This window comes from Chiloscyllium plagiosum, unplaced genomic scaffold, assembly GCF_037043375.1.
Source record: "Chiloscyllium plagiosum isolate Xiang-an unplaced genomic scaffold, Cpla_swu_hap1 HiC_scaffold_24, whole genome shotgun sequence".
Classification (NCBI taxonomy): Eukaryota; Metazoa; Chordata; class Chondrichthyes; order Orectolobiformes; family Hemiscylliidae; genus Chiloscyllium; species Chiloscyllium plagiosum.
In genome coordinates this window covers 1,720,423-1,733,074 of record NW_028270162.1, presented here as the reverse complement: position 1 = coordinate 1,733,074, position 12,652 = coordinate 1,720,423, and the positions used below count along the sequence as shown (strand labels likewise).

Below are 12,652 nucleotides of genomic sequence, written 5' to 3'. Positions count from 1 at the left end.
CACAGGGCAACAAAATCCTGGGAACCAGACTTCCAAAATCCTCTACCTCCAAACATATTCATAATTCACCAGCTCTCAAATTACTCATCTCTCAAATTGTTACCTAACTTGCAGGTGAATGAATTAACGCTAATATTACCAGCTAAAGTTTAACATCAGCTGAAATATCTTTGGGCTGGAAATTCTGAAAATAATTTCAACTGAAAAGTGAGATGAATGAACAGATTAAGATAGGAATTATACTTTGAGGAGAAAGTGAGGTCTGCAGATGCTGGAGATCAGAGATGGAAATGTGTTGCTGGAAAAGCGCAGCAGGTCAGGCAGCATCTAGGGAACAGGAGAATCGACGTTTCGGGCATTAGCCCTGAAGAAGGGCTAATGCCCGAAACGTCGATTCTCCTGTTCCCTAGATGCTGCCTGACCTGCTGCGCTTTTCCAGGAATTATACTTTGTCTTGCTGCAAGTCCCATTCGACCCTCCATCAGCTTCAGTTGGTGCAATCTTTTGATTTTAAACTTCTCACTCAGGTTTTCAAATGCCTCCATGTCCTTGAGGCCTCCCTATTTCGGACTTCCTTCCAACCCACCTCCCAACCTTCCCAGTCTGGTTATCAAATTTCAGTTTCTTAAGCATCCATGAATTGTAGGCAGCAATGCCTCCAGCTGCTAAAAGCCCAAACTCTGGAAGTCCTTTCCTAAACGTGTCTACTTGAAAACATGCCTTAACATTCTCCCTCTTTGACTGAACCTTATGTCAGCTGTTTTAATGTGGCTAAATTATTTGTTATATAACACACTTATGAGGTGCCTTCAGATGCTTTATTAAAGACACCATATAAACTCTAGTTATTGTTGTCAATCTCCCACATCACACGAGGAAAGTCAGATGTAACTGGATGGAAGACAATTCAATCCTCATTTGAAAGTCAATAATTCATTGTGTGCTTAATATTTCCGTGAAAAAGTCCTAAATATCGTATTTTTTTCACCAGAAACTGCCCATGTTTGTGTGACATAGTGTAATTACACCCTCCTACCAGTATTAATGCTGTTGGTAGGGTCGACTCACAATCAATGTGACGAGTTTACATGGTGTTTCCATGCTAATTATGGACCTTGAAATTTATAATAGCAAAAATATTGAAAGGAAATGTCCATAAACGCAATGCTTTTATTGTAGATAGATACACAGTAGATGCCTATCAGCTGAAAAGATTAGAATGTACTTTAATCAGCAGCCACTCTGCAATTAATACTTCACAATTACTTTGGCAAAACAAAAGGTATTTGCACGTTGGAGTGTTGCCATGTAGTATCTACATTAGAGAAATATTAAAGGCACAAAATCAAAACCTACATTTACAAAAATGAATCTGCAGTCTATCCCACTGAAGTATACATTTCATTAGAGCCTGAAATTTGTTTCTGGACTATTTCAAAATGTACAATAACAGAGTAGAAACCTTCTTCCATCACTTTCATATTCAGTACAGATTAGGACACAGTGAATGGGTCAGTGTCCTAACTTCACAATGACTTTCGTATTGCTTATATAAAAAAAATTGTGTCAAAGTCTGGCAGTTAATTGACAACAGTTATTAATCCGTGCATTTCCCAAGGCAACACCTGCACCAGAGTCCACTTGCCAACCAATCAGCACTTGTTTCTCTTGCAATATAAATGATGGTTTTCTGTTGAATTTGTATTCTTACAAATAATGAGTGTAAGGTGAAAAGCTTTGACAAAATATATCTTTTTTTTTAGCAATTATCAAGTTCCTTACCAGCAAACAACTTACAATAAGCAAATTCTTTGTTTAAATCTTGTTGGCCCACATGAACAGCTCAGGGTTCAACAACCGCAGTTTTAATGTGAATGGTGTCAGGACAATGTTAAGAATCTCCTTCACGGCTCAAGACAATTCCAAGGTCACAAGGCATTCCTGCTAGTTATTTACCAGTGAATCACTTATAATTTATCATTTGCATGATCAGCTATAAATTTGCAGACAAACACAAATGTGACTTGAAACTACATTTCAGTTAAATAGATGGTATAAGTCTTACATCTGTATGCAATCATCCTCAATAATGGAAATTACAGGATCAACACATTTTAAATGAAAATTATCCATGTAAACATAATGCCTTCAGGACACTCCCAACCAGTGGTGATGCTACAGCACCGATCTCGGCAGGAAGAAGTCACGACAATATAAAATACTGCAATGAATTTAATAAACATTCAATTTTTCCAAGTTGGAGAAATCTAGAGATGTAATTGTGACTGAAATGAAAAACAAACTTTAACCTAGTATTTGCTTCGAGTACCTTTGGCACTTTGACAGATCTAACAGCTTTGAGTGCTAAGGTGATATTAATAACTCCAAGTATAGCCATGTTGCATTGGTGTGTTCGATAGATTATCTTCAAAGGGTAACTGATGTCCAGATAAGCAAGTTTTCAAAAATGCATCTTGCATCAGAACAGATCTTGATGAAACATTATTAATCGGTTAAAGTTTGTTAACTATGTTTGTCTCTCCACTCAAAACAGGATTGCTTTTTTCTCTGAGGAGTTATAACAAAGGTTGGCACATTCCAGTTTACTTTCCTCAGTCAAAGACCTGAACAGTATGGAGCTGAGCTGCAAACAGAAATATGCAGCATAAGCTTAATGCTGAGATGAAGGTCCTTTTTTTGCAAAAAGAAATAGAACATCTTACATCTGGACACAGGTCACTGCTGAGTGGATTGATACACAACACAAAAATAACTGCCAGAAACTAAGCTTCAAATTAAAAACCTGTCTCTTCTAATTTGAAAATGTGTTTTTAGTTCTCCTTCTCTGGACTCCAATGCTGTCAGTTAGTAGTTCGAGGCCACACATACTTGGGAAATAGACTGTATGATTCTGCAGAAAACAAGCATTAGAATTGCCTTCTTTGAGAGAGTTAAGAGCACAGCAGCTGTATAATCCGCAGATAAATACCTTTTGGTTTAGTGTATTGCGTTGCAGGTTCTGCATTCACAAGAAACGCCAATACTATTACTACAATGATACTGTGAGGTCATCACAAATTTACCTTTCCAAAAATAAGGTTAGTAATTAGAATACAACAGTTCACCATGGTAGTCAGTCCAGCTCTAGCAGCCCATTAACTGTTAACCTCAGACTTTCAATGCTAAATAGGCGAGAAAAGTCAATTTCCAATTATTCTCATTATTTAGATGCAAGATGCCAGCTGTCCAGATTCCTAAACCCAGGGATGTATCCAGGGGCTGCAGTTATAGATGTTGTAATGCTTCTTGTCCTTGCTCTGTGACAATCCCATCGTGCTCTGAAATTCCCCAAACTCCTTGATATCCCTGCAATCGATGACGCGTTTCTGCTCGTTTGTCTCGTGAAAATAAATTAAACCTGGGGAAGACACAAAAACAAATGACATTTATTTCACAGCAATGTATACTTCAAAGTCCATATCATTTGTTAACTCTCACTCCACTCAAAGAAGAACAGAATCAATTGGAACATAGCTGTAAAATAATTCAATGGAAAGCAGCATGTTAAAAATAATCAGTGGTCACAAACAAGTTACATATCCTAGAAAATGAAATGCTGGGTCAAAATCCTGGAACTTCCTCCCTTCCTAACAAAGTGGTCAACCTACAGCACATGGACTGCAACAGTTCAACCACTGATGAATCACCGAAGAAGTTGCTGTCAGGGCTCAGGAGTACAGCGGTGACCTTTGGCTTCTAACACGACTCAAGACCTCCATGTTGGAATCCATAGAATTGCCCTGTACATTAACAGCTCAAAGCCATAACAGATCCATTAACTGCTTGGAAAATTCTGGTCGAAGGGAACAATTACGTAATCATATATTATTTATAATGACCAAATGATGCAACTATCTAATGTTGAGCTAAAGATCTGCCCCTTTAAATACCCAAAGTCCAACTGCTGTCCAGTAAATACTAGGTGAGGTCAGAGATCAACTGCTGCTCAAAATATTAATGTAACATTGTTTTCAAAATAAAGTGGTGATTGATGAAGATCACTCAGGAGGGACAGATGTTTTGATTCCGGAGTTAAAATTACTGTTCCTTTACACTTGTATATGCACATAAATTTAAGTTGAGGTTTTATACTTTGGGAAGTATACTGGTCAACTTCAAATCTCCCGTCAGTAGATCTAGTGTTTGTAAATTGTTTTGCCTCTGGAACAAAACTGTGGCGGTGGGAGCTTGCACACACAAACCATTTTTAGGTTTTAAAGTCAGTATATCTTAAAGTCAGTATATCTTAAAGTCAATATTTTTAAAGTCAATATATCTTAAAGTCAACAGCATTGACAAAAGGAGGCCATTTGGCTAACAATGTTTCTGACAGCTCTTTGAAAGAACTAACAATGGGTCGTGCTCCTCGACAACTTGTTTTTGCAGATGGTTACAGATTTTAACTAGAGTCACTCACACAAAGAGTTGCTTCTGCTTATTGGGTAATCCCGAACAGAGTTACAATTTCAGGATAAGAACTAGGATGAAGGGAAATGTCTCCTGTCAAAGGGCTTGCAATGTTCTGTCGCAGAGGGTTGTGGGAGCTCAGCTGTTGGAGATCAGCGGTGATGTTACTGAACAGTGACGCCGTTCAAGGGGCTGAATGGCCTGCTCCTACTGCTTACATTTTGACAATGAACTTTAGCTGCTCTTTTGATGATTGACCAAATGCAACTGATCGAAGTTGTTTTATTTTAATATTTTTAAATGTGTCCCTCTTTTTGAATCTTGCAAACTAGAATGACCTAATATTAAAGATGTTTCTTGACCTGATGCAAATCCCCTTACAATTTAGAAATTATTTAGCACGAAATGATCTAACCACATTGTAAAAACATGATAAAACCTGCTTAATAACAAAGGAATATTTATTAATTTATGACTTCAGAAAGTGAGAAATTCACTTTTGGAAAGGGAAGAACGTGGCCAAGATTTTGGATCTCCTGCTGATAGTTTTGCTGGGATGTAGAACGAGGGACTTCTGTATTATAGAGAGACGAAAGCATGGTTATTATTAAATTATCAATAGAACATTTCAAAAGGGAAATCTTACAGGGCATTGAGATAAAAGCAGTTGGTGGAATAAGGAGAAAGCTCTTTCAAAGAACTGGCTCAGGCACAATGGGCCAAATGACTTCTTTCTGTGCTGCATCACTTTGTATTTTGTGGTTACTTAGGAAATGATATAAAATACAACCTCCTTCCTCACCATCTCAGCTCCCTTCCCACTCAGAATAAAACTATACCAAGGAATGATTTGGAGATACCGGTGTTGGACTTGGGTATATAAAGTTAAAAATCATTCAACACTAGGTTATAGTCCAACAGGTTTAATTGGAAGCACACTAGCTTTCAGAGCGCGACAACCACCTGATGAAGGAGCATTGCTCCGAAAGCTAGTGTGCTTCCAATTAAACCTGTTGGACTATAACCTAGTTTTGTGAGATTTTTAACTTTTTACCAAGGAAAACAGCATACTGCAAATGCTCAAAATTGACAATAGAATCAGAAAATGCTGGAAACAGATAAGACAATATTATGGCTGAATAATCTTTCAACAGTTGTGTTGAAAGGTCCTCAAACTGTAACATTAATTATTTTTCCCTCTCCACAAATGCTACTAGACTTGCTGAGTATTTCCAGCACTTTCTGCTTTTGCTGGATAAAGGGACCTGCTCATTGAAGAACAGGTTGAGCTTTACAAATGCTGTGATGGAGAGTGAGCAGGGGTATGCATGAGGGAAACTAACTATCTCACATGCCTGTCAAACCCAATGGGATCCCGCTCCAGAACAGACTGAGAAATTGACAAGTTATCATGGAAACAAGACTTACTGCTCTGGCTTAGTACTACAATAACACCCACTGCTATTTTTAAAAACAAGTTTACCGATTCTTTAAATCAGACATATTGAAAAGCAAGCAATAAAACAGAGAAAGGCACAAGTCAAAGGATCACACAGAGAAAAAAGTGTGGGTCAAAGGTTAGTGTACACAAAGGTAAAGGTTGAAGGGCAGCATACAGTTACAGGTCAGAGGTTAACACAAAAGTGCAGGTCAAAGATTAACACACAGGAGACAAAATGACTGATTACGCCAACATTCACATGCATTTGGTACTCTGATTGGCTGAACTATCAAGCAACTGATTAACCAATCAGAATGAGATGAGTAGAGGTCAGTTTCATGCAAGCTAAAAAATGGGAAGATAATAAAATAAATGATCGTACAAGGGAAATAAGTCTTCTGATTGGCTGTAATGTGGGATCATCTGGAATCAATCCAGCAGCTACCATTGGCATTATGGCAGTAAAGATCCTGGTCAGAGAGTAACAGACACACAGAATAAAGAGCAGGAAACAGTCAAACAGATGCTCATTCCAGTACAGCACAGCAAGAGATTGTGACTGAATAGTTACTGCTTTAAAAATTAGTTCCAGTACAGTGCTGGAAAACTTTTCCCCTTGTTTGTTGTAATAACTCCACTCCAACCAGTTACACTCAACAGAGAGAGACAGAGAGAGAGAGAGAGAGATGAATGATCAAATCTGCTGTCTGCTAGCAGAGAACAGAATGAGTTACTTACTGTATAGGACCTCATCATCAGAGGGGTTTTGTTAAATGTTGACAGTATGAAAAATATGAAAAAAAGGATCCAAACAGTTTAGACAAAAATGAAAATATCACAGTCAATAGAAAAATGAAAAAAATGCAGCTTTAATGATCCAATAATTTCTTGAGGAGGAAAGGGGGTGGGGGGGAGAGAGCGAGAGCGAGAGAGAGAATAGTGTGTCCACCTTATATCCTTATACTGCAGCATAGCCAGTAACAACATGCGATACTGCAGAGGACCCAGCAATACAGCAAATTCCTCAACAATGTAGGGTACTATGCATCATCCAAACTCTGTAATTTCGTTAGAACAAGCAGCAAGGGAATCACCTGCTTGAAAATACTCAGGCAACTGTAACTGCACCTTTACTACATGCACATCACTGGGACAGAGAAAAACTGCTTTGAACAAGAAAATATAGATTTCCCAAAATTATCTTAACTTAAAAAAGGATGAGCATTAGGACTTCTGATTTATTTATTGTTGACTTATAATATTTACATGAACAAAAAGGAAAGATGTCACTATTTTTTAAAAGGATATCAGGGTCTGATGCACAGGAAACTTTACTGGAATCACAAACAGAATGGTGCACAAAGTCATTCGACCATTAGGTTTGCATCGGTTCTTCAAATAAGCATTAAACTTAGTGCCTTTTCCCCATATCTCGGCACATTATTTCTATCCAAATACCCATCTGATATCCTCTTGATTGCCTCAACTGAACCTGCCTCCGCACATTTGCAGAAGACATAAAAATTGACTGCAAAAGCTTCTACAGATATGTGAAGAGAAAAGGCTGGAGAAGACAAACGTAGGCCTCTTGCAGTTAGAATCCAGTGAATTCATTATGGACGGCAAAGAGATGGCAGAGCAGTTGAACAAATACTTTGGATCTGTCTTCACTAAGGAGGACACAAATAACCTTCAGGAAACCACTTTGGGTGGCACAGTGCCTCAGTGTTTAGCTCTGTTGTCTCACAACGCTAGGGACCCAGATTCAATTCCTGCCTCGGGCAACTGTCTGTGTGGAGTTTGCACATTCTCCCCGTGTCTGTATGTTTCCTCCAGGTGCTCCCGTTTCCTCCCCCAATCCAAGATGTGCAGGTTAGGTTAACTGGCAATGCTAAATAGCCCATAGTGTTAGGTGCATTAGTCAGTGGTAAATGTAAAGGGGTGGGTTACTCTTTGGATGGTCGGTGTGGACTTGTTGGGCCAAAGGGCCTGCTTCCACACTGTAGGGAATCATCTAAATGGGGGTCAAGCATGAAGAAGGAACTGAAAGAAATCCGTATTAGTCAGCAAACTGTACTGGAGAAATTGATGGGATTAAAAACCGATAAGTCCCCTGGGCGTGATGCTCTGCATCTCAGAGTACTGAAGGAAGTGGCCATAGAAAAGTAGCCATTTTTCAGCATTCTGTAGGAGTTCCAATGGACTGGAGGGTAGCTAATGCAACCCCACTCTTTAAAAAAGGAGGGAGAGAGAAAATGGGGAATTGTAGGCTGTTTAGCCTGACATCAGGTGTTAGAGAGAATGCTGGAGTCAGTTATTAAGGATGTACCAATTGAACATTTGGAAAGCAGTGACAGAGTCGGTCCAAGTCAGCATGGATTCACTAAAGGGAAATCGTACTTGACAAATCTTCTGAAAGTTTTTGAGGATATGACCCATACAGTGGACAAGGGTGAATCAGTAGATGTGTTTCTGGACTTTCAAAAGGCTTTTGACAAGGTTCCACACAAGAGATTAATTGGAAAACTGAAGGTCAAGATATTGGAGGTAAGATATTGACACGGATAGAGAACTGGTTGGCAGACAGGAAGCCGAGAGTTGGAATAAACGGCTCCTTTTCAGAATGGCAGACAGTGAGGAGTGGGCTGCTGCAGGGTTCAGCGCTGGAACCCCAGCTGTTCACAATATACATCAATGTTTTGAACGAAGGAATTGGATACCATAGAGTCATAGAGATGCACATACAGCACGGAAACAGAGCTTTCAGTCCAAGTTGTCCATGCTGACCAGATATCCCAACCCAATCCAGTTCCACCTGCCAGCACCTGGCTCAAATCCCTCCAAACCCTTCCTACTCATATACCCATCTAGTCTCTCCACATTTACAGATGACACGAAGCTGGGTGACAGTGTGCTATGAGAAGGACACTAAGAGGCTGCAGGGTGACTTGGACAGGCTGGCTGAGTGAGCAAATACTTGGTAAATGCTAAAAAATGTGCATATATGTGATGGTATTCACTTTGGTCACAAAACCATGAAGGCAGATTATTATCTGAACAGCGGCAGTTAAGAACAAAGTGAGATAAAACGAGCCCTGTGTATCATGGTGGAACAGTCGCTGAAGGTTGGCATGTAGGTGCAGCAAGCAGTGGGGAAAGCTAATGGCATGCTGGCCTTCATAGCGAGAGGATTTGAATACAGGGATAGGGATGTCTTGCTGCAGTTATACAGGGCCTTGGTGAGACCACAGCTTGAGTCTTGTGTGCAGTTTTGGCCTCCTCGTCTGAGAAAGAACATTGCTGCTATTGAGTGAGTCCAGTGAAGGTTCACCAGACTGATTCCTGGGATGGCAGGACTGACATGAGGAAAGACTGGATCGACTGAGCTTGTACTGACTGGAATTTAGAAGAATGAGGGGGAGCGTTCTCGTAGAAATATATAAAATCCTGATGGGACTGGACAGACTAGATGTGGGAAGAATGTTCCTGATGTTGGGGAAGTCCAGAACAAGGGATCACAGTCTAAGAATAAGGGGCAAGCCATTTAGGACTGAGATGAGAAAGAACTTCTACATTCAGAGTTGTGAACCTGTGGAATTCTCTCCCAAAGGAACTGCTTGGAGCAGTTTATTAGATAGATTCAAGAGGGATCTGGACGTGGCCCTTGTGGCTAAAGGGATCAAGTGGTATGGAGGGGAATTAGGAATGGGATACTGAGTTTGCATTATCCACAGGCTCAACAGGCTGAATGGCCTACTCCTTTCTATGTTCCTATTTCCAGGCAGTGCATTCCACACCCTAACTACTCGTCGTGTGAAAAAAGGCTTTTGTCGAATCGCATTTGATCCTTTTTAAATCACTAAATCTGTGCCCTCTTATTCTTGATCCTTTGACATACAGATGTCAAGGAGAAGGGGTTTTGGTTATGAGGAGTAATTGGAGACACCGGGGTTGTTCTCCTTAAAGGGCAGGATGTCAAGGAGGATGAAGAGGCAGGTTCAAAATTATAAAGGACTATGATTAAGTAAAAGAAGAAATATGCCACTGGTGCAGGCATCAACAATTTACAGGGTTGGTATTCAGACTGGAGGCCTGTGACCAGTGCTGTGCTGCAAGGATTGGTTCTGGGCCCGCTGTCGTTCATGATTTATATCAACAATTTGGAAGAGAATATCGGAAGCATGATTAGTAAGTTACCAAAAGTGCCGGTAAAGTGGACAGTGAAGAAAGTTATCCAAGAATACAATGAGATCTTGATTAGATGAGCTGAGGAGCGGCAGATGGAGTTTAATTTAGAGAAATGTGAGGTGCTGCACTTTTAAGGCAAACCAGAGCAGAAGGTTAATGGTCGGGCCCTGGGGAGGGCCCTGGGTACAGAGTTAATGGTCGGGCCCTGGGTAAAGAGTTAATGGTAGGGCCCTGGGGAGGGCCCTGGGTACAGAGTTAATGGTAGGGCCCTGGGGAGGGCCCTGTGTAGGGCCCTGGGTACAGAGTTAATGGTAGGGCCCTGGGTACAGAGTTAATGGTCGGGCCCTGGGGAGGGCCCTGGGTACAGAGTTAATGGTAGGGCCCTGGGGAGTGTGCTGAACAGAGGGACCTAGGAGGGCAGGGTCACAGTTCCTTGAAAGTGGAAGCACAGGTAAAGAGGATGGAGAAGATGGCATTTGGTACGCTTGCCTTCATTGGTCAGAGCATTGAATATAGGAGTTGGGATGTCATGTTCAGGATATTGCTGAGGCCACTTTTAGCACACTGTGTACGATTCTGGTCACCCTGGTATAGAAAGGATGTTGTTAAAGTAGAAAGGGAACAGAGAAAATCTACAAGGATGTTGTTGGGACTAGAGGGTGTGAGTTATAAGGAAAGGCTGCATAGGCTGGGACCTCTTTTACCCTGAAGTGTCTGAGGCTGAGAGGTTTATAAAATCATCAGGAGCATCAGTAAGATGAATAGCCGTGGTCTTTTCCCAAGGTGGGGGGAGTCCAAAAACTAGACGGCATAAATTTAAGATGAGCAGAGAAAGATTTTTAAAGGGACCCAAGGGGAAACTTTTTCACACAGAGGGTGGTGCATGTATGGAATGAGGCATAATTATAACATTTAAAAGACATTTGGACAGGTACAAGAATAAGAAAGGTTTAGAGGGATATGGGCCAAATGTAGGAAAATAGGACTAGTTCAGTTTAGGATACCTGGTCAGCATGGACAAGTTGGACTGAAGGGTCTGTTTCTGTGCTTATGACTCCATGATACAGACTGGAGATAAATGACAAAACAATCACAGGGAAGATGAATAAAACAGCAAGTTGAGATGATCTGAAAGATGCTGCCTGAAAGGGCAATGTGAACAAATTAGTAATATCTATCAAAAGAGATTTAGACATACTTGAAGGCTGGAATTTGCAGGGCTGTGTACTGATGCAGCATGCATGAGATTAACTGAATAGTTCTTAGAAAGATCGAGGAATGGCTTATTTTCATGCTGCAAGAACTTATTCGTTGAAATAAATTGTGTTCCTGAGCAAAGTCTTTTAATCTAATAAAAGTAGTCACCAGGCAGGAGCTTGCTGCTTTGAGTGGGGTCTGAGCTGGAGGATGGTCAGGCTGCTGTGAAAAGTATGAAAGATGAAGTCAGGAGATGTCTGTCCCATCAGCGCCAAAGGCTGGGGAGCTCACTCAAAGATTTTGCTGGGGCTGGTCTTAACCATTCTTTGGGTTAATGAGGGGTAAAACACTAAACCCCAGCTGTCAGAGATGCCTTGTTTAGGGTAACAGTTAGCAAAATTAACTAAAATACTTGCATTTCTGTAGCACTGTTCACATCCTCGGGACATCCCAAAGTGCTTTCTAGTCAGTGAAGAACTTTTAAGAAATACAAGTCTATTTGTGCACAGCAGGATCCAACAAATAGCAATGTGGCAATGACCAAACTAGCTATTCTTCAGTGATGTTGACTGAGGAATAAAACAACACTGAGGAGAGCTCCTAAGCTGTCTGTCAGAGTTGACAAAGTAGGCAGGGCATCAGGTTCGTATACTGTATAACCCAAAAGGCAGCATCTCTGATTGGTTAGTACTAAGAGATTCTACACGGTCCGCCTCAGGAACTATCCCCCAAATAAAATGAAGTTCTGTCCAGGGTGAAACTGAGCACAAAGACGTGAACAGCTAAAGAACTGATGCTGCCCAATGAGTTTGATTTTAAGAAAAGTGAATTTCAGAAGCTGTACATTGAACTGTTAAATCACAGATGTTTCCAGTGAGATGGACAAGGTTTGAGGTGACAATCTACATTGGAGTGACTGCACGCCGTCCAATCTGGAAGAAGTCACAGTTTAACAGTAGGTACCTGCCTGATTACAAGGAAGGGACTGCAGGACAGGCCTGGGACGAGAGGGTAAGGTGTTATTTAGGGAAAGGAGAAATGTGGACTAATGAGATTAACCTGATTTTATTGAATTGTGGAGCAGGGTCCAGGGGCCAAGTGAATTAATCCTGTTTTGAAGCCTATGGGGAGGCAGTGGGGGTTACTGAACTAGTAATCAAGATACACTGAACTAATGTGCTAGGTTCAGGGGTTTGAATGTGAACATGGCAAATGGTGAAATCTGAATTCAATAAAATCTGGAATTAACAGCTACCCTAACAGTGGCCATGTATGGACTGTTAATTGCTGTAAAACCTATCTCATTCACTAATGTTCTTTCGGAAAGGAAAGCTGTCATCCTTACCTGGTCTGGCCAAC

The 12,652-nt window shown here is 40.8% G+C and overlaps 1 protein-coding gene across 5 annotated transcripts in view; it reads right to left on the bottom strand.

Annotated features, from left to right (window-relative positions):
* Positions 1 to 1,150: 1,150 nt before the first annotated feature.
* The window catches only part of rilpl1 (Rab interacting lysosomal protein-like 1), a 52,635-nt gene continuing 41,133 nt past the window's right edge, over positions 1,151 to 12,652 (bottom strand). For 3 of the 5 annotated variants that reach the window (XM_043692641.2, XM_043692643.2, XM_087999819.1), the window contains one exon: positions 1,151 to 3,418. In XM_043692641.2, the coding sequence (XP_043548576.2) occupies positions 3,286 to 3,418 (133 nt within the window). In that variant the 3' untranslated portion in view covers positions 1,151 to 3,285. Of the gene's footprint in view, positions 3,419 to 6,290; positions 6,379 to 12,652 lie in introns of all 5 variants that reach the window. The other 2 variants (XM_043692642.2, XM_043692644.2) reach the window with 1 other exon arrangement.